Raw genomic sequence first — 21,092 nt, 5'->3', positions numbered from 1 at the left:
TCGAGATATCTTTTGGTCACATTACCATGGCAGGGACAAGACAAATTTGCTTTTACTTTGGAAGTAATAGAGCATTTTTTTGCTCATTTACCCCAGAGGTTTAAGCACAGACCTGCACCAACACATGCTGAATTGGCTAAGACATTAGAAGAAGTAAGGTTACCCGCTGGAATCACATTAATTCGATAGGGAGATATTGAGTGGGGGCAGTGATGAGCAGCAAGTACAAGCAGGAATGGGCTTCCTCATAGACAGACATATGCCAGCAGTACTCGTATTTGCTACCCACTCTCACTACTGCATCTGTGGTTCAAGAATTAAATTGCCAGTGCAGGGCCCAGAGGCAGACAGGACTGTTCTTTATGGACACGAATTGTTAAAACATTTCTAACAAGGTTTAACAAGAGCAAGTGTAGAGTCCTGTACCTGGGAAGGAACAACCACATGTATCAGTACAGGCTGGGGGATGACCTGCTGGAGAGGAGCTCTGAGGAGAAGGACCTGGGGGTCCTGGTGGACGACAGGTTGGCCATGAGCCAGCAGTGTGCCCTCGTGGCCAACAGGGCCCATGGGATCATGACGTGCATGAAAAGGAGCGTGGCCAGCAGGGCAGGGGAGGTGATCCTCCCTCTCTACTCAGCCCTGGTCAGGCCTCACCTGGAGTACTGTGTCCAATTCTGGGCTCCCCGGTACAAAAAAAGACAGGGATCTCCTGGAAAGAGTCCGGCGGAGGGCAACTAAGATGATACGGGGCCTGGAGCATCTTCCCTATGAGGAAAGGCTGAGAGACCTGGGTCTGGTCAGCCTGGGGAAAAGAAGACTGAGGGAGGGATCCTATTTATGTTTATAACATGGCCAACCTCTCTTCAGTGGTTTGTGAGGACTGGACAAGTGGCAATGGCCACAAAATGGAGCCCAGGCAGTTCCACATGAGTATACAAAAGAACTTCTTCATGGTGCGGGTGACGGAGCACTGGGACAGGCTGCCCAGGGAGGTTGTGGAGTCTCCTTCTCTGGAGATATTCAAGGCCCATCTGGATGCCTCCCTGGGCAGCCTGCTCTGAGGAACCTGCTTTGGCAGGGGGGTTGGACCCAATGACCTCTTCAGGTCCCTTCCAACCCCTTCAATTCTGTGATTCTGTGAGAAGAAAAAGATCGGGCTACCAGGCTAGCAGGTCTGTATCTGAGATCTCAAATTGTACCTTCGTCCTGATGTTGGTGATGCTCCTGGGGAGAGGTTACCAGCACCACCACGAAGGACCTTCTTTTCCATTGTCAGTTCTTATTGCAGAGATATCTGAGCCTGTTGTCCTTTACTAGAGATCTGCTCTTGCTGCAGGGTGAGAAACTCTTTTGGTAGTTGTTCTACTCTGGTCATCTGCCTTGGTCATCCTAGAGTTTCCAGCATTCCTTGGGTGGTTTTGTCCTTCAGCAGTGGTACACATGGACCCAGGAACTTACTTCTGTGCCACAGGAGTGGTTAGAAACGCTTGGAACGGACCAGCCCACCGTGATGACAGAGCGTATTTTCATTTGAACTCCTTTGCAAGGACTCCTTTAAGGCTGGCAGGAATCTCGTGGAGCTGTGGCAAGTCCTGTACCTGTGGAATAACAACGCCAGGCACCTGGACATGCTATGGGCACCCTGCTGGAGAGCAGCCTGGCAGAAAATGACCTGAGGTTCCTGGTGGACACCACGTTGAACATAAGCCAGCTGTGTGCCCATGCAGCAAGGAAGGCTGATGGCTGGCGAAGCCCTGTGTGAAGCTGGAGAGCTGGGTCCTTTTCTGGGCTGTGGGGTTCTTGGCTGTAGCCTTAGCAGGCCTTAATCCACCGACACGTCCAGCCGTCCTGCAGTGATGGGAGAGGAAGAGTCCGGGGACTCGCTGGGCTCTGACAAGTTGTCTCTTATTGCAGAACCCCTTATCAGGGGGGTTGGTCAAGAAGCTTTATGTATCCACTTCTGTTCCCCACCACAGATTGAGAAATGGTAATTCTTAGCATGCCAAAGATTTTGAAAGTACTTAAATTATCTCATAAATGTGAAATTTATGCAGCAGTTCAGGTCACCGGATGCGAGGAGTGTCTGAACCTGTTGCTGCCATTGGCGGGAGGCAGAGAAAGTGCGTGCGTGAGGTGCGAGCAGGTGGATGACCTGGTCCGCATGGTGGCGGAGCTCAAGGAGGAGGTGGAGAGGTTGAGGGCCATCAGGGAGTGTGAGCGAGAGATAGACTTGTGGAGTAACTCCCTGCAGGGCCTCAAGGAGAGGTACCGAGGTGAGACGTCCCAAATGGGGGTGGACCCCCTGCCCTGTAGCCGTCGGGCAGAGGGAGGGAATCTGGGAGTTGAGGAGGAATGGAAACAGGTCCCTGCTCGACATCGCAGGCGATGCCCTCCCCTTGTGGCCTCACCTTCCCAGGTGCCCTTACACAACAGGTTTGAGGCCCTGGAGCTCGACAGACCAGTAGCTGAGGAAGAGGTAGCAAGTGTTCCCAGGAGGATGCCTAGGGCGAGGAGGTTGACTCCACGCCTCAGGACTGCCTCCACCAAGAAAGACAGGAGGTTATTGTTGTTGGAGACTCTATTCTTAGGGGAGCAGAGGGCCCTATTTGTCGGCTTGACCCTACCCGTAGGGAAGTGTGCTGCCTCCCTGGGGCCAGGGTCAGGGACGTTGCCAGGAAGCTTCCCAACCTGGTACGCCCCTCTGACTATTACCCTCTTTTGGTAGTCCAGGCGGGCAGTGACAACATTGAGGAGAGAAGCCTGAAGGCTATCAAACGAGACTTTAGGGGGCTGGGTCGGTTAGTGGATGGAGCGGGAGTGCAGGTGGTGTTTTCATCCATCCCTGCGGTGGCAGGGAGGGGAACAAAGAGGACACGGAAAGCCCACCTGTTAAACACGTGGCTCCGGGGCTGGTGCCAATGCAGAAATCTTGTTTTTTTTCGATCATGGGGCACTTGACTCAGCACCTGGCCTGATGGCCTCAGACGGGTCGCTATCTTTTAGGGGAAAAAGGATCCTGGGCCAGGAGCTGGCAGGGCTCATTGAGAGGGCTTTAAACTAGGTAGGAAGGGGGATGGGGCTGAAGCAAGGATTGTTGGGGATTGTTGGGGATTGCTGTGCCAGGGGGAGCAATGGCAAGGCCGGGGGATAAGGTAATGGCCCAGCTGAAGTGCATCTACACCAATGCGCGCAGCATGGGTAACAAACAGGAGGAGCTGGAAGCCATCGTGCAGCAGGCAGGCTACGACTTGGTTGCCATCACGGAGACGTGGTGGGACCAGTCTCATGACTGGAGTGCTGCAATGCCTGGCTATAAGCTCTTCAGAAGGGACAGGCAGCACAGAAGGGGTGGGGCTGTGGCTCTCTATATTAGAGAGCCTTTCGATGTTGTAGAACTCGAGGCTGGGAATGACAAGGTCGAGTCCCTTTGGGTTAGGATCGGCAGGGACAACAAGGCTAGCGTCCTGGTCGGCGTCTGCTATAGACCGCCGAACCAGGATGAGGAGACTGATGAGGAGTTCTACAGGCAGCTGGCAGAAGTTGCGAAATCCTCAGCTCTTGTACTCGTGGGGGACTTCAACTTCCCTGACATATGCTGGAAGCACAACACAGCCCTGAGAAAGCAGTCCAGGAGGTTTCTGGAGAGTGTGGAAGATAGCTTCCTGACGCAGCTGGTTAGTGAGCCTACCAGGGGTTGCGCCCCGCTAGACCTTCTCTTCACAAACAGAGAAGGACTGGTGGAGGATGTGATTGTCGCGAGCTGTCTTGGGCAGAGTGACCACGAAATGGTGGAGTTCACTATTCTTGGCGAGGCCAGGAAGGGGACCAGTAAAACCGCTGTATTGGACTTTCGGAGGGCTGACTTTGAGCTGCTCAGGACACTGGTTGGTGGAGACCCTTGGGAGGTAGTTCTGAAGGGCAGAGGGGTCCAGGAAGGCTGGGCGCTCTTCAAGAGGGAAATCTTAATGGCGCAGGAACGGTCTGTTCCCACGTGCCCAAAGACGAGCTGGCAGGGAAGAAGACCAGCCTGGCTCAACAGAGAATTGTGGCTTGATCTTAGGAGAAAAAAGAGGGTTTATAATCTTTGGAATAGTGGGCAGGCCACTAGGGAGGACTATAAGGATGTAGCGAGGCCATGCAGGGACAATATTAGGAAGGCCAAAGCTCATCTGGAGCTCAATCTGGCTACTGCCGTTAAAGATAACAAAAAACGTTTCTATAAATACATCAACACAAAAAGGAGGACTAAGGAGAATCTCCATCCTTTACTGGATGCGAGGGGAAACTTGGTGTAGTGGGTTTACGTGGCAAGGTTTTGGTAGCAGGGGGCCATAGGGGTGGTTTCTGTGAGAAAGATCGAGAAGCTGCCCCATGTTTGGGAAGGGCCCCATTGTTTTCCAGAGCTGAGCCAGTAAGCGATGTTGTTTTGCGCCTCTGTGAGAGCATATTTAAGACAGGGAAAAAAACGCTGCGCCTCACAGCAGCCGGGATTGAGAGAACAGCCTTGCAGGTGCCAAGGTCAGTGTAGAGGGAGGGGGAGAGGTGCTCCAGGTGCTGGAGCAGAAGTCCCCTGCGGCCTGTGCTGAGGAGCATGGCGAAGCAGGATGTCCCCCTGCAGCCCATGGAGTGCCACGGTGGAGCAGGGTCCCCCGCTGCAGCCCGTGGAGGAGACCACGGTGGAGCAGGTGGCCCTGCACCGACGGAGGCTGCCGCCTGTGGAAGACCCCTGCCGGAGCAGATTCCAGGCCGGACCTGTGGCCCGTGGAGAGGAGCCCACGAAGGAGCAGGTGACCTGGCAGGAGCTGCTGCCCGTGGGGGAGCCAGGTTGGAGCAGTTTTCTCCTGAGGGATGGACCCCGTGGTACGGACCCATATCTGGAGCAGTTCTGGAAGAGCTGCTGCCTGTGGGAAGCCCACGCCGGATCAGTTCATCAAGGACTGCATCCCGTGGGTGGGACCCCACAGCACAAGGGACGAGAGTGACCGAGAAGGAGCGGCAGAGAAGAAGTGCTGTAGACTAACCATAACCCCCATTCCCCCGTTCCCCTGCGCCGCTTGGGGGGAGGAGGTGGAAGAGGGTGGATGGGGGGTAGGTGCTTTTGGTTTCTTTCCTTTGTTTCTCACTTCTCTAGCTTGTTAGTTAATAGGCAATAAATCTTACTATCTCCGTATGCCGAGTCTGTTTTGCCCGTTACAATAATTACTGAGTGATTTTCTCATCCTTGTCTCAACCCTTGAGCCCTTTTCACATATTTTCTCCCCATTCCTTTTTGAGGAGGGGGAGTGAGGGAGCGGCTGTGGTGGAGCTCGGCTGCCCACTCCAGCGGAACCACGGCACTTAGTTACAAGAGATGAGGAAAAGGCGGAGGTGCTCAATGCCTTCTTTGCTTCAGTCTTTAGCGGCACTACCAGTTGTTCTCTGGATACCCAGTACCCTGAGCTGGTGGAAGGGGATGGGGAGCAGGATGTGGCCCTCACCATCCATGAAGAGCTGGTTGGTGACCTGCTACGGCACTTGGATGTGCACAAGTCGATGGGGCCGGATGGGATCCACCCAAGGGTACTGAGTGAACTGGCAGAGGAGCTGGCCAAGCCACTGTCCATCATTTATCAGCAGTCCTGGCGATTGGGGGAGGTCCCAGTTGACTGGCGGCTAGCAAATGTGACGCCCATCTACAAGAAGGGCCGGAGGGCAGACCCGGGAAACTACAGGCCTGTCAGTTTGACCTGAGTGCCAGGGAAGCTCATGGAGCAGGTTAGCTTGAGAGTCCTCACGCAGCACTTGCAGGGCAAGCAGGCGATCAGGCCCAGTCAGCATGGGTTTATGAAAGGCAGGTCCTGCTTGACGAACCTGATCTCCTTCTATGACAAAGTGACGCGCTGGGTGGACGAGGGAAAGGCTGTGGATGTGGTCTACCTTGACTTCAGCAAGGCTTTTGACACCGTCTCCCACAGCATTCTCCTCAAGAAACTGGCTGCTCTTGGCTTGGAGTGGCGCACGCTTCGTTGGGTTAGAAACTGGCTGGATAGCCGGGCCCAAAGAGTCGTGGTGAATGGAGCCAAGTCCAGTTGGAGGCCAGTCACTAGTGGCGTCCCCCAGGGCGCGGTGCTGGGGCCGGTCCTCTTTAATATCTTGATGATCTGGACGAGGGCATTGAGTGCACCCTCAGTAAGTTTGCAGATGACACCAAGTTAGGTGCGTGTGTCGATCTGCTCGAGGGTAGGAAGGCTCTGCAGGAGGATCTGGATAGGCTGCATCGATGGGCTGAGGTCAACTGCATGAAGTTCAACAAGGCCAAGTGCCGGGTCCTGCACCTGGGGCGCTTATTGCAGAGCTACAGGCTGGGAGACGAGTGGTTGGAGAGCTGCCAGGCAGAGAAGGACCTGGGAGTGATGGTGGATAGTCGGCTGAATATGAGCCAGCAGTGTGCTCAGGTGGCCAAGAAGGCCAACGGCATCCTGGCCTGTATCAGGAACAGTGTGGCCAGCAGGGCTAGGGAGGTGATCGTCCCCCTGTACTCGGCTCTGGTGAGGCCGCACCTCGAGTATTGTGTTCAGTTTTGGGCCCCTCGCTACAAGAAGGACATCGAGGTGCTCGAGCGGGCCTAGAGAAGGGCAACGAAGCTGGTGAGGGGCCTGGAGAACAAGTCCTACGAGGAGCGGCTGAGGGAGCTGGGCTTGTTCAGCCTGGAGAAAAGGAGCCTCAGTGACGACCTTATCGCTCTCTACAGGTACCTCAAGGGAGGCTGTAGCGAGGTGGGGGTTGGCCTGTTCTCCCACGTGCCTGGTGACAGGACGAGGGGGAATGGGCTAAAGTTGCGCCAGGGGAGTTTTAGGTTGGATCTTAGGAAGAACTTCTTTACTAAAAGAGTTTTTAGGCATTGGAACAAGCTGCCCAGGGAAGTGGTGGAGTCACCATCCCTGGAAGTCTTTAAAAGACGTTTAGATGTAGAGCTTAGGGATATGGTTTAGTGGGGACTGTTAGCGTTAGGTAGAGGTTGGACTCGATGATCTTGAGGTCTCTTCCAACCTAGAAATTCTGTGATTCTGTGAAATTACTTGATTTTCACACAAGGTGGTGAACACTGTGCATATGAAGGCATGTGGACTAAAGGTTTTCTCTTTTTTCCTTAGAGTGCTCGCAGCAACGCATTTTGAGCCACCATTTGCAAGAACAGCCTTCCCGAGTTTCGATGAAGCAGCTTTCAAAGCCAGATTTTCAGTTAAGATTAGGAGGGAACCAAAGCACCTTGCGCTGTCCAATATGCCCCTTGTAGGTGGATACATTCAATGTTGTGCTGTTGCTTGATGACCTTTAAAAAAGAAAGTAAAAGGAGAAGAGAATACCTAGGAAGTTGCTGTTCATGGGAATATTGAGCTAAAGATTGTGTCAGTTCTTTTCTGAGAGTAAATGATTGCTGGTAGTGTTGATACACAGTTATAAAGGAATGCAACAGATGTTGCATCCTAGGGGTTCCTGTTCTCTGCAGTGGTTTGAGAACAATGTAATCTCACTAACCTTTATTTTACTCATAAAATGCTTTCAGTCTTTGTCTTAGATTTTAAGAACTAATATTAAAATGTATCTGAATACGGACACAATATTATTCAGGACCTTATATATATATTATATATATATATATATATTATTAATATATATAAATATATAATATATAATACGTTATATATTATATATTAATATATTATTATTTTTATATTATATATATTATATTATTATATTATATATTATTATATATATATTAAATATATTATATATATTTAATATATTATATATAATATATTAATATATATTAATTATTATTAATATATATTAATATATATATATTAAACAACAACAAAAAAAGGTTATTTTCGTCTTCAAAACATCTGTGAAAGTGGAGTATGTGTAACATCTACAAATATGGTTTGCAGTTACAAATATGTAGGCGTATGTAGGGTGGGTCACATGTCATACTTTTGGTCTTACTCTGTGCATAAGAGATTCTTCACAAATTCTTCTGCATTATTGATTCGTGATTTGCCAGGAAACTAACCCTTATAAATGAGGGAACAACGCCTCCCCATACACCAAGTACATTTCAAAAAAATGAAGTCTTTTGGAAGTTGGTTAAAAACAAACTATCAAACAAAACAGTTCTTGCATTGAAAAGTGGATAAAATAATGAATGAATGGTGGGTGCCAGTATTAGTATTCCAATGTGGCTAAATACACTCCAAGTCTATGTTAGTTACCTGAGGCGAATCAAAAGGGAAAACTCTAACAGGCGACTCATTTTGTCTTGAAATAGATATCTGAGAGAGCTGAGTCATTGTTTGGAGTAGTTTATTTCTCTCATGTGTAACAAGTGATGTTTAGATTTAGACAACTTCTGATCAACTCAAGTGTGATCTTAATTAGATCGATGTGCTGGCAGACACTGAGGAAAATTAAAGCTTTTGAATGAGTATCTTTATCTAGTTTTAGCAATGTTGAAGTAACACTTACGAGTGAAACTACCTGTATGTTTCTGTTTTCTTTGTGTGGGGACGGGCTGGCACAGGGTTGACTTCTTTCCAACTTGTCTTTAAAATTGTCTTAGTGAAACTGAAAAGAAACACATTGATTTTTGGTGCCAAAGTCCTTAGAGGTACTACCGGATGATGAGCTGTGCTTGTCTTTTTTTAGATGAAGACTGTGAATGTAAATTCATGGCTTGTTGAAGACCATTTTGATACCAGTGTCAAGATGAGTACCTACCTCGTGGCCTTTATTGTTTCCGATTTCAAGTCCATCAGCAAAATATCCAGTCATGGAGTTAATGTAACTATTCTGATTTTCTAAGAGCTTATTTTATAACAAAATCTATATGGAAACATATAGTGTACTTTCAAGCTAAATTGTTGGATTTATACATTGTGAAGTTTTACATGAATGAGAGGAGAGAAAAACGTTGACTTTGTAATTGGATTATTAGTTTGCATTAAGACTAATTTTACTAATTCCAAAAGTTTTTGGTAATATGCTTTCTTTTTATATACTTACGTGCATTGGTAATGTTGTTTCAAGTAAGACTGTTTGATTAAAAGGAAATTAAATATAGTTTTATTGGAGAATCAGGAATAAAACAGAACAGTGGTAGTTAAACAGCTCTGTCTTGGTAGGGGATGGAAGGTATAGATGTCCTTTTACAGGCATGGTGGTTCTGGAGGATAAAGTAAAATTCTCATTTCTAATTTTGAACATATCTGTATCTGGATTTTTTAAAAGTAACTTTTGTATGAAAGCTGTTAGGTATGTGCTCTACTGTCACTTTTCATGACCACTCACGCACCTATGTTAAAGAACAAATTCTGTAAACTTTTGATGCTGGCATTTAAATACTGCCTGCTTGTTTACTGTAGATTTCTGTATACACGGTACCAGAGAAGATCCACCAAGCTGATTATGCCCTGGATGCGGCAGTAAAACTTTTAGACTTTTATGAGGATTACTTCAGCATTTCATATCCCTTACCTAAACAAGGTAAGTGTTACCTAATTTAATGTATTCAAGAATAGCATTAAGAATAGAGAGTAAAATTGCATAAAATCAATGAGTTAGGTAAGACTGGGACAATTTTGGCTCCCATGTTTTTAAACTGTCTGCTTCGTGTAACTTAAGAGTATGTTGAAAAGCTTCACTGAGAACGGAAAATCCTTCTATAGAGAACTTTTTAAAGGTATGTCTTTGCTGTTACATTTAGGAGAAGCCTTAAAGAAGGTGTGATGTGGGAGCTGTTGTGAAGTGGGATGAGCAGGTGACTGGGTTCTTTACTGGGTCAAACAATCCTAGCAGTTTATTAATGCTTCCCTCCCCCCCTCCTCCTTCCTCCCCCCTCCACCAGATTTAGCAGCTATTCCTGATTTCCAGTCTGGTGCTATGGAAAACTGGGGATTGACCACATATCGGGAATCCGCATTGTTGTATGACCCTGATAAATCCTCAGCATCTTCTAGACTTTGGATTACTATGATAATAGCCCATGAACTGGCTCATCAGGTGAGATTTAGGAGCAACAATAAAGGATCAGAAGGGACCCACAGAGTTGTCACAGCTGTGTGGATGGAGAGATATTTGAGAATATAGACTGAAAAGAGCTGTTTCGGTTTGAGGGTGTTCATCCGTGAATCACGCGACTGTTCCCAATAAAGTCTCGTTGGGCTTCATAGACATGCAGGGCTGTAACCAAAATCTGTATAGTTCAGTAGCTGTAGTGCTCTGGGGACTTTGCACCATTGCTAACCCTTGAAATTAATTGCAAGCCATGAATATAGGTAAAAAAGTTAAGAATTGTTACAGGTTTATGCGTGGCTCTCCTATCAAACCTGGTTTATGTATAAAGTTTCATGGAATTGTAATGGAAACCTATGCTGTAGAGTATTACCATTAAAATAAGAAATGAAATAGAAAGAGGCCAGAGTAAGCTGCATTACTACAAAAATGTGCCTTAAATGTCAGTGACATGCTATAAATTCAATTTCATATCAGTCAGTAGCAGCTTTTGTGAAAAACCGTGTATTTAAATTAAAATTGTTGTTGCTGTTGTTTCAGTGGTTTGGCAACCTAGTTACCATGGAGTGGTGGAATGACCTGTGGTTAAATGAAGGGTTTGCAAAATTCATGGAGTTTGTGTCGGTCAACATTACCCATCCAGAACTGAAAGCTGTAAGCAGCATTTACTGTATTTTTATTTTATATTTGCATTCTAAGTCCACTAATTTGTAAGGGTGAAGGCCAAGCATGTTTGTGCTGTGAAATAGTTTTTGCTTTCCCTTTGAAAGAATTGTCTGATCTTAACTCGAAGGGTAAGAATATTGATTTTATTGTATCTAATTACTTCAAAAACTGGTGATGGAAGTTAATGATTGCAATCAAAGTATATTCTCTTTTCAAAAGCTATTTAGACTTCGGAAAGTATAAAGGCATTGCTAGTTAGTCAAGGGAGGTGATTGTCGCGCTCTACTCTGCGCTGGTGTGGCCTCACCTCGAGCACTGTGTGCAGTTCTGGGCACCGCAGTACAAAAAGGATGCAAAAGTGTTGGAGAGTGTCCAGAGGAGGGCTACAAAGATGGCGAAGGGCCTAGAGGGGAAGACGTATGAGGAGAGGCTGAGGGCACTGGGCCTGTTCAGCCTGGAGAAGAGGAGGCTGAGGGGGGACCTCATCGCGGTCTACAGCTTCCTCACGAGGGGGAGTGCAGAGGCAGGCACCGACCTATTCTGTGTAATCACCAGTGATAGGACCTGCAGAAATGGTGTCAAGCTGTGGCAGGAGAGGTTCAGGCTGGACAACAGGAAGAGGTTCTTCACCGAGAGGGTAGTCGCACACCTGAACAGGCTTCCCAGGGAAGTAGTCACAGCACCAAGCCTGTCGGAGTTGAAGGAGCGATTGGACTGTGCTCTTAGTCATGTGGTCTGACTTTTTGGGAAGACCTGTGCGGTGCCAGGAGTTGCACTTGATGATCCTTATGGGTCCCTTCCAACTCGGGGTATTCTATGATTCTATGAAATTATGTATTTTTTTTCCCTCATGTATAGTCAGACTTAAATCCTAACGAAGACCCCCAAATCCTCCCGCTAGCTTTAGCACAGGTTCAATATATGAAACTTTGCAAGTATGCCTAGTTCAAAGTAGTGAAACGAACAGTGCACTGGGAAGATCTATGCAGAAACTTGCCATAAAACTGCAGTGGAAAAATAATGAAGCAATATAATAATGAAGGAATTCATCATTTGCTTTTTTTTTTTTTTTTTTTTTTTTTTTTTTTTTTTTTCCCCTTTGCTTTGTTTTGTGGTTACTAACCATTCATTTTGTCATCAAACTTTTGGAACGTGTGCATGTCTTTTTGGAGTTATTTTTAAGTCTCACTAGCTGGAGTATTAAAGTTGGTTTAGAAGGGTAGAGGCAGTTTGCCTCTCTATATTCCTTTCCTTTCCTTTCCTTTCCTTTCCTTTCTCCTTTCCTTTCCTTTCCTTTCCTTTCCTTTCCTTTCCTTTCCTTTCCTTTCCTTTCCTTTCCTTTCCTTTCCTTTCCTTTCCTTGCCTTGCCTTGCCTTGCCTTGCCTTGCCTTGCCTTGCCTTGCCTTGCCTTGCCTTGCCTTGCCTTGCCTTGCCTTGCCTTGCCTTGCCTTGCCTTGCCTTGCCTTGCCTTGCCTTGCCTTGCCTTGCCCTGCCTTGCCTTGCCTTGCCTTGCCTTGCCTTGCCTTGCCTATCCTGTCCAGCTCTGTAATGAAACCAAAGATATGTTTGGCTTTCCTTATGGGATTTCAACATCATGTAGAATGGACTGAAATATGAACTAATAGGAATTCAGTAGTCACTAAGCAAAATTTGGTAGTAATAATCATTTTTGTCTCCTATTAGGAAGATTATTTCTTATCAAACTGTTTTGATGCCATGGAAGTGGATGCATTAAATTCATTACATCCTGTGTCTACTCCTGTGGAAGATCCAGCTCAAATTTTAGAAATGTTTGATGATGTTTCTTATGTGAAGGTAAAATCTGTAACTGATTTCATTCTCAGTTGTACTGATTGTACTATACATCTGCATTGTACTGATTTCAGTCAGTCCTTTATACAAAACATCCCTGAACCGTGGTGTTAATATAATTTTTAATGTTGTTCTGATCTTTATATTCTATCTCAATCCTAGTCCAAAACTCCTGCATGTAGTTCAAATTGTGGTTTCCTGTTCCATCTATAAAAAGAGGAGGTTTTTGCCCCTTCTTACCTATTGTGTATCAATTTAAACATTAAAACATTATTTTAGGTGCTTAAACCAACCAGCGTTTTTCATTGGAGCCTGCTCTATATAGTAATTGAAAAAATAATAACATATTTTACTCAATCCAAAATATATTTAAGGAAATAAGGAAAGCCAAATTACCGTTTAAATATATATAAACCCCAATTATTTCTCATCAGACAGACATACAAAATTGAACTGCTGTTTAGGTTAGCCTGCTGAAAATTTTCTGAAAGAAGCATCTTGCTATCTAGGGAGTGGTTTTGTAAACATTTTGTCACACTTTTTTTCAGGGATCCTATATATTAAATATGTTGAAAGACTACCTGACTGATGATGTTTTTAAAGCTGGACTTGTGCAGTACCTGCAGAAGTACAGCTATCAAAACGCAAAAAGTGAAGATTTGTGGAACAGTATGACAAATGCAAGTATTTCTTATTCTCTTTTTTTTTCTTTTTTTTTTTTTTTTTAATTTTTTTTTTTTTTTCCCCCCAAATTTCATAGCTTTTTGTGAATAGTGTGTTTTTGTAGTATATCAATGAGGCCTGTGACCAATACTTATGGTAATGATATCAAAAACAGATGACCAAAACTTTCTTCTACAGATTTGTCCCACAGCAGGTACTGATAAAAGTGAACAACAAGGTGATGGCTTTTGCAGAAGGAATCAACAGTCATCTTCAAATGCAGTAAGCATCTAGTTTTTTACTCATCAGTACTTGAGAGTTTGGTATTTATCTGAGTCCTCTCATGTTACTATACTGTGCTGTGGCATCGGTTTGTGTACAGACAGAAATCCTACCTCTGTGCCTAGGGCTGACCGGAAAACAGCACTATTTAAAGAGATGTCACTAACTATGTAAAAGTGTCCCGAAAAAGAACAGCCAGAGTTGTCATTGATATCCCATGTTCCAATCGAAACTTAACTATGCTGAGCTTACAAATTTACAGCAGTTTTTATGAAGTTCTTAGCTACTAAATTCATTGTCTATGCACTCCATCTTCCTCCTCTTCTTACGTATCCAAGCTTGTCCATGATTTTTATTGCAACTTTTTCACCGGTAAGAAGATGTCGTCCAAGCTTTACCTTTGCAAACCCACCTAAAAGTGCAAACACGGACATTTAAGCGCGGCGCCCAACGGGAGGGAGGGAGGGAAGGAGGGAGGGAGGGAGGGAGGGAGGGAGGGAGGGAGGGAGGGAGGGAGGGAGGCGCAGCGGGGCGGCCATGTTGGGAGGGTCGGCGCTGCTGCTCTGCACCCTGCGGGGTCTGGGGGAGGGTGGGGAAGGAGGAACATGGTGATGCGCAAGGCCAGGGGGCCTGAGGAGATGGATCTGCGGGTCCTGAGCGAGTGGGCAGGCATTGCCCATCACCAGGCTGGGCAACCAGATCCAGTGGGTGGCACCCCTGGCCATGGCAGGGGGAGTGGAACTAGGTGGTCTTTGAGGCCCCTTCCAACCTGAGCCACTCGACATTTCTATGACTGTAGGATTCCGTGATTCTATGAAGAAGACCAAGACACTGTCTGTGGCAGGGTCACAACTCTTTATTGGGATGACAACCACATTTGCCCTGCTAAAGGCGCGGGGGCCTCTTGCAGGGCTGGGGAGAGTCCGGGTCGCTGTCGGCTCTCCTCTTCGGGGGGCGCCGCGGCCCCCCAGGTGAGCTGTCCCTGCCCTGGCCAGGAGGAGAGGGCCCGTGGCTTGTGCCCGGCACCGCAGCCTGTTCTGCTTCCTCCTCTTCAGGCTCTGAGAAGAGCTCCTCCTGCTCCTCAGGCATGGGTGCAGCGCGCGGGTGGCCAGGACCCCCAGGCAGGGCGGCACTGGAGGTGCTGGGCAGCTCCTCGATGTCCGAATCCTCCGCGCTGCTGGAGGAGAGCAGGCTGGTGACAGGAGTGTCCCGGGGGGAGGCAGCAGGGCTGGGGGTGGCCTCCAGGCTGTCTTCGGGCTCCCAGGTGTCTTGGGAGCCCTCGAGGTCCACCTCAGGGCCGTTGTACACGTAGAGCTGGCTGGCAGGACGCGGTTCCAGGAAGCCCAGCTCCTCGAGGAACTCCTCGCTGCACGTCTCCTCCATGATGGAGATGAGCCGCTGCACAAAGCTCACCGTGTGGCCCTGCAGCAACGGCTGCAGCTCCTGCACCAAGGCGTGCTCATCGAGCCCACAGCGGCACAGCCAAGCGACGATGTTGGCCTCCAGCATGTCCTGGTCCCACCAGGCAGCGTCGAACAGCTCCCTGGCTTGCTGGCGCACCCAGGAGCGCAGCGGACCGAGGACTTCTAGGTGTTCCCTGAAGAGGGCTGCCCATTCCTCGGGCGGGAGGCCTCTCACGGCAGGCTGGGGCATGGGCTCTGCAGCCCCCTGCTCGTCCTGGGGGCTGTCGTCTTGCGCCTCTGCATCGGGGGCCACCTGCACCTCCAGGAAGTCGTCTTCCGCCCAGATGGAGTAGCGGATGGAGGTGATGTGCTGCCTGCAGAGGGGGCAGGTGCTGCTTCTCTTGGCCCAGCGCATGATGCACCCGAAGCAGAAGTGGTGCACACAGGGGAGGACGTAGCTGGGCTCCTTGGGGACCCCCTGGCACACAGGGCAAGTGATGTCCTGGGCCTCACTTGCCATGGTGTCGGCTCGCTGCAGCGGGCTGGGGAGAGCTGCAGATGGGGAGCTGCTTCCCCTGGCTGGCACCGCTGCGACAGCTGATGTGCGCTGCAAGAAGGAGAGAGGTCAGGGTCAGTGGCTGAGCCAGGGCAGGCAGCGGCAGTGCCCCGGCCCCTCAGCAGGACAAAACCCCAAGCCGAGCCCCGGGGCACGTGTCCCCGCACAGCTCACCTGCACTGCTGCGAGCACTCCCTCCACAGCCCCGGCTGCCTGAGCCAGGCAGGGCCGGGGAAACGCAGGCACTGGCTGCGGGGACGGGCACCGAGAGCAGTTGCCGACGGCCCCACAGCACAGCTCCAACAAATCTCACGAGAGATCCTTGCTCGGCACTCCAAGCCTCGCACACACGCTCAGCGGGAGTCCAGGCACGAGCCAGGCTGGGCCAGGCTCTGCCGGCGCCCCAAGATAAGCAGCGAGGGCCGTGAGGTCACAGCCCATTGCTGGCTGACCTCACAGCCCATCGCTGGGTGACCTCAGAGCCCAGCGCTCTGGGTGACCCCCAAAAACCAAAGCACATGTCTGAAAGCACTTGCCAGACATTCGGTGAACCCCGGCAGCTTGGCTGCCATGACCACTTCACTGGGAGGCCTGTTTCAGTGGCCAAGCCCCGTGTTGGTGTACAATCTTCTCCTCGCCTGCAGCCAGACCCTCCACTGTCCCATCTCCTTGCCATTCCCTCGAGTTTTGTCAGTGGCCCCAGAGAGCAGAGCTCAGCGCCAGCCCCTCTGCTGCCCTGGTGAGGAAGCTGCTGGCCGCCATGAGGCCTCCCCTCAGTCTCGTGCAGGCTGAGCAAACACGCGGACCTCATGTGCTCCTCATCCATCTTACTCTCCCGATCCTTCACCACTTCGAAGCCCTCCTTTGGACACTCTCCAATAACCTGATGTCCTTCTGTTAGTGTGCTGCCCAAAAGTGCACCCAGGACAGGACTCGAGGCGCTGCTGAAAGAGCGCAGAGCAGAGCACAGCAATCCCTGCCCCCGCCCAGCTGGCGATGCCGTGCTGGAGGCAGCCCAGGATGCTGTTGCCCCTCCTGGCTGCCAGGGCCCCTGCTTGAATCCCGTTCAACTTGCCATCGACCAAAACGCCCAGATCCCTCTCTGCAGGGCTGCGCTCCAGCCTCTCGTCCCCCCGACTGTCCATACAGCCAGGGTTGCCCCTTGCCAGGCGTGGAATCCCTCACTCGCTCTTGCTAAACCTCATATGCTTGGGGATTGCCCAGCTCTCTGCTTTGTCAAGGTCTCTCTGCAAAGCCTTCCTCCCCTCGATGGAGTCAGCCACTCCTTCCTGTTTAGCATCATGCCTAAACGGACTCCATATGCCCTCAAGTCCTACATGCGAGTCAGTCGGGACAACGCTGAAGAGAACAGGCCCTAAAACGGAGGCCTGCACAAGCCCCTATGACTGGCCACCAGCCTGATGCAACCCCATTTACAAGAACCCTTGGAGCGCGACCCGTCAGCCCCTTGTTCACCCATCGCATTATGCATTGCTCTAGCTGTGTGCTGCCCAATTTGTCCAGAAGGAGACAGGGAGAAACAGTCTTGAAGCTGTGCTGAAAGCCAAACAGGTGCCATCAGCTGGCTTCCCTTGGGCAACCAGATGGTTGGCCACTTCATCAAAAGAAATCAATGGGGGTGGGCAAGTGATGGGGAGGGGACATCGATAGGGCAGCTGACCTAAACCAACCAAAGGGACATTCCAGAGCACCTGATGCCACACTCAGCAATAAACAGGGGAGCTGCCGTGGGGCAGGGGGCTGTTCCTCCTCAACAACCACTACGTGTTTTGATGCCCTGCTTCCCAGGCCATGGCTGAACATCGCTCGTTGATGGGAAGTAGAGAATATTTCCTTTTCCTTCTCTCTGCGCTTCCCCGCGGCCTTATTGTTTCTTTTGTTTCTTTTTCTCCCCATTCCCCTGCCCTTTAATTCAACCATTCTCATCTCCAGCCTCTTTGTGCTGTATTTTCTCTCCCAATTTAATAATAGCCACTCTTCTGGGTTCGCAATAAGTGAACTAATTTTAATTCCTACCTCGCTTTTTTAATTATTTTAAAACAGCATCAGCAAGGTCTGTGGGACACCAGAACACCCTTACATAACACCCAAAGAATTGCCATCTCCCTGTGGTGATTTGTACCACCGTGCCTGCTGTTTGTCATCATCGCACCATGCCCTGCTGAGATAGCTTGGCTTTGTCTTGCTGCCCTCCTCGTAGTTACGAGAAGGCTGCCCTGAGGCTCCTCTGCAGTCTGACCAAACATCTTTGCTTCAGCCCCTCCTCACTGAGCAAGGGCCCCAACCCCTGAGCATTGTGAAATTGCCTACAATGCATTTCTAAGGATCTCACTAATGGGTTTTTGAAGACAAGATTGAAATTCTTCCTCCGTGGAAAGGAACCCATGATGGAGCAAAACACAAGTTTTCATACAAGCATGTTGGACGTGCTTATGGTTTATCTCATTTCTATGTCTCAGAGAGTTGCTTGTTCGGCTAACAATTTGACCTCTTTGAAAGCGTTTGTCCTGACCGTCTCTCAGTTGTTTGCCAATGTCTCCTGCTGGCCACTGGCTGCCGCTGTTTGTCTAGGTAAAGAACAGCTTGTTGCACACGCACCGTCAGTTTTAAGCGGCTCTGGCAAAGACGTGCATGCCTGATGTAGCTTTGCATATTTAAGAAGAGATAAAAGTGTAGCTTCCACTCAAGTGAAAAATCTCATCTGCACACAGCCTTTCCTATGTGAGTTCAGAACCTCTCACCAAGGAGGGCCGAGATGCTGAAGTTGCTGAAGTTATGTGACTTTCTCTGTTTGCTCACGGCAACATTTATCCATGATGCTAACTAAAATACAAAACGTGAAATCTTGGATAATTAGGGACTCTGCCTGCGGCATATCACAACAGTGTCATGGTCAGATGTGTCTCGGTGAGACAACCTGAAAGCCTCATGCTTGAATGTAGTGCGTGTTCTTGCAGCAGGGACACCTTGACGAGGACTGCGTGACAGAGCTTTCCGTGTTTCACAACCAGAGCAGGGAGAGTATATCGGAATTAATATCAGAGGTAAGAAATACATGTTGTTACTTTGTTGTAATTAAGCATGCTGATACAGTAAGTAACCTTAGCGTATTGGCAGCCTCATGGTCCCTTATTCTCAGGCGTGAGTTTTGCTGTGCTTTTCCAACCTACGGAATCCCCACAGAATTTCAGATCTGTCAGTACAGCTCTGAAGCTCAAATTTGCCTTTTCTTTTTCCTCCTTTCATTGTGTTTCCTAAACTTTATTGATATTTTCTACCATGCTGATATCCTTATGAATTTCTGAAAGGCAAAATAGACTCGCCCTAAAGATGTCTGGCTGAACAACAGATTTCATGCACTGGCTGAACTCCGTGCTTTGAAATGTTCTGATAGCGGAGGGAAAACTTTCAGTGCATCGCTCAGCCAGGCTATAAAATAAGCGTGGGGGAATTACTTTTCACAACTTTGAAAGGAGTGAATCAGTTCCTGTCCCATTGGAATATAAATGACAAAAGCTGAGCTGACTAGCTGTAGAGGAATTGTACCAATGTGTTAGTGGTGATATTCTAACCTGGTAGAAGAGACTTACAAGATGAGGTGGACTCCGGTCTTAATGTGAAGCTGAAAATTGTCCTTTGAAATTTATTTTTTTTTTATTCTACTGTATAGAATGAAGACTTGGGATAAAATCTTTCACGTAACTGTAGCAGAAACAGACTTTTAAATTATGTGTTCTACTTAAAATGGATAAATTTTGGAGTAAACATTGTTGTTTGTTTGTTTTTTTGTTTTTGTTTGTTTGTTTGTTTTTCAGTTACAGGAAATACAGGAAATAATCTGAATAATCTACTCACAGGAGGAAACAGCTTGTCCAATTAAGTTTTGGCATTTACACCGTCCTTTACTAGGGAATTTCTATTGCCTTATAACTTATTCAGGCTAATGGTATTATGCTGCAAACCTGGCAAGCATTTTTCTTGCAGTCCTCATAGCAGTTGTGATACTGAAAATCACACCAAATGTTGATTAAAAAAATTTTTCTTGTTGTACTCCCAGTCAACTTGCTAGCAGGCAGCCTGGGAAGAGGAAAGAACTCGACTCCGTGTACGCACTATGCAGAAACAACTAAAACATTGGTCTGTTAGCAGCACTACTTCCGTTAAAAATCTAAACATAACACTTACATGAGCTACTATGGACAAAATTAAATCTATCACAACCAATCCAGCACATACAGGAACAATGGTGGTCTGTCAAACCTTCCTGGCCCTGAGTTGACCATGAGGGTAATGATTTAAAAAACTAGGTGATGAGGTGATTCCTGCACCTGTTTGAGCCTCTGGTGTGGGTATAATAAGGGATTGTCCCCAGAATTAGCGATGACAGTGAAAGGTGAATTAACAAAATATTTGGTGGAGAGGGAAACTGTTAAAAAAATCCATTCCCTTTTTAATTCTCCAGTATGGCCAGTTACAAGTGCTAAGGACATGATGGCTTACAGTAAACTACAGAAAGTTGAATGCAGCTACTAAACCATTGACTGTCACAGCACCCAGTCTCTCTGACATACCTAATCTGCTTAATACAGGAGGATTTAAAGGATGGCTGTCGTTGGTGTTCGAGATATCTTTTGGTCACATTACCATGGCAGGGACAAGACAAATTTGCTTTTACTTTGGAAGTAATAGAGCATTTTTTTGCTCATTTACCCCAGAGGTTTAAGCACAGACCTGCACCAACACATGCTGAATTGGCTAAGACATTAGAAGAAGTAAGGTTACCCGCTGGAATCACATTAATTCGATAGGGAGATATTGAGTGGGGGCAGTGATGAGCAGCAAGTACAAGAAGGAATGGGCTTCCTCATAGACAGACATATGCCAGCAGTACTCGTATTTGCTACCCACTCTCACTACTGCATCTGTGGTTCAAGAATTAAATTGCCAGTGCAGGGCCCAGAGGCAGACAGGACTGTTCTTTATGGACACGAATTGTTAAAACATTTCTAACAAGGTTTAACAAGAGCAAGTGTAGAGTCCTGTACCTGGGAAGGAACAACCACATGTATCAGTACAGGCTGGGGGATGACCTGCTGGAGAGGAGCTCTGAGGAGAAGGACCTGGGGGTCCTGGTGGACGACAGGTTGGCCATGAGCCAGCAGTGTGCCCTCGTGGCCAACAGGGCCCATGGGATCATGACGTGCATGAAAAGGAGCGTGGCCAGCAGGGCAGGGGAGGTGATCCTCCCTCTCTACTCAGCCCTGGTCAGGCCTCACCTGGAGTACTGTGTCCAATTCTGGGCTCCCCGGTACAAAAAAAGACAGGGATCTCCTGGAAAGAGTCCGGCGGAGGGCAACTAAGATGATACGGGGCCTGGAGCATCTTCCCTATGAGGAAAGGCTGAGAGACCTGGGTCTGTTCAGCCTGGGGAAAAGAAGACTGAGGGAGGGATCCTATTTATGTTTATAACATGGCCAACCTCTCTTCAGTGGTTTGTGAGGACTGGACAAGTGGCAATGGCCACAAAATGGAGCCCAGGCAGTTCCACATGAGTATACAAAAGAACTTCTTCATGGTGCGGGTGACGGAGCACTGGGACAGGCTGCCCAGGGAGGTTGTGGAGTCTCCTTCTCTGG

At 48.2% G+C, this 21,092-nt stretch overlaps 1 protein-coding gene across 1 annotated transcript; it reads left to right on the top strand.

The window, feature by feature from the left end:
* Positions 1-2,073: 2,073 nt before the first annotated feature.
* On the top strand, positions 2,074-13,914 carry LOC311427348 (endoplasmic reticulum aminopeptidase 1-like; the record flags this gene model as incomplete). The annotated part of the gene is made up of 9 exons (XM_084504659.1): positions 2,074-2,123; positions 7,137-7,275; positions 8,689-8,823; positions 9,405-9,525; positions 9,887-10,041; positions 10,594-10,707; positions 12,403-12,534; positions 13,080-13,215; positions 13,739-13,914. The coding sequence occupies 9 exons, from the start codon at positions 2,074-2,076 to the stop codon at positions 13,912-13,914; spliced, it is 1,158 nt and encodes a 385-aa protein (XP_084360785.1).
* Between the last annotated feature and the right edge of the window lie 7,178 nt (positions 13,915-21,092).

Source organism: Aythya ferina (genome assembly GCF_964211825.1).
Source record: "Aythya ferina genome assembly, chromosome: Z".
Lineage (NCBI taxonomy): Eukaryota > Metazoa > Chordata > Aves > Anseriformes > Anatidae > Aythya > Aythya ferina.
Note: the sequence above shows the minus strand (reverse complement) of the source record. Positions and strands in the feature narration are given on the sequence as shown.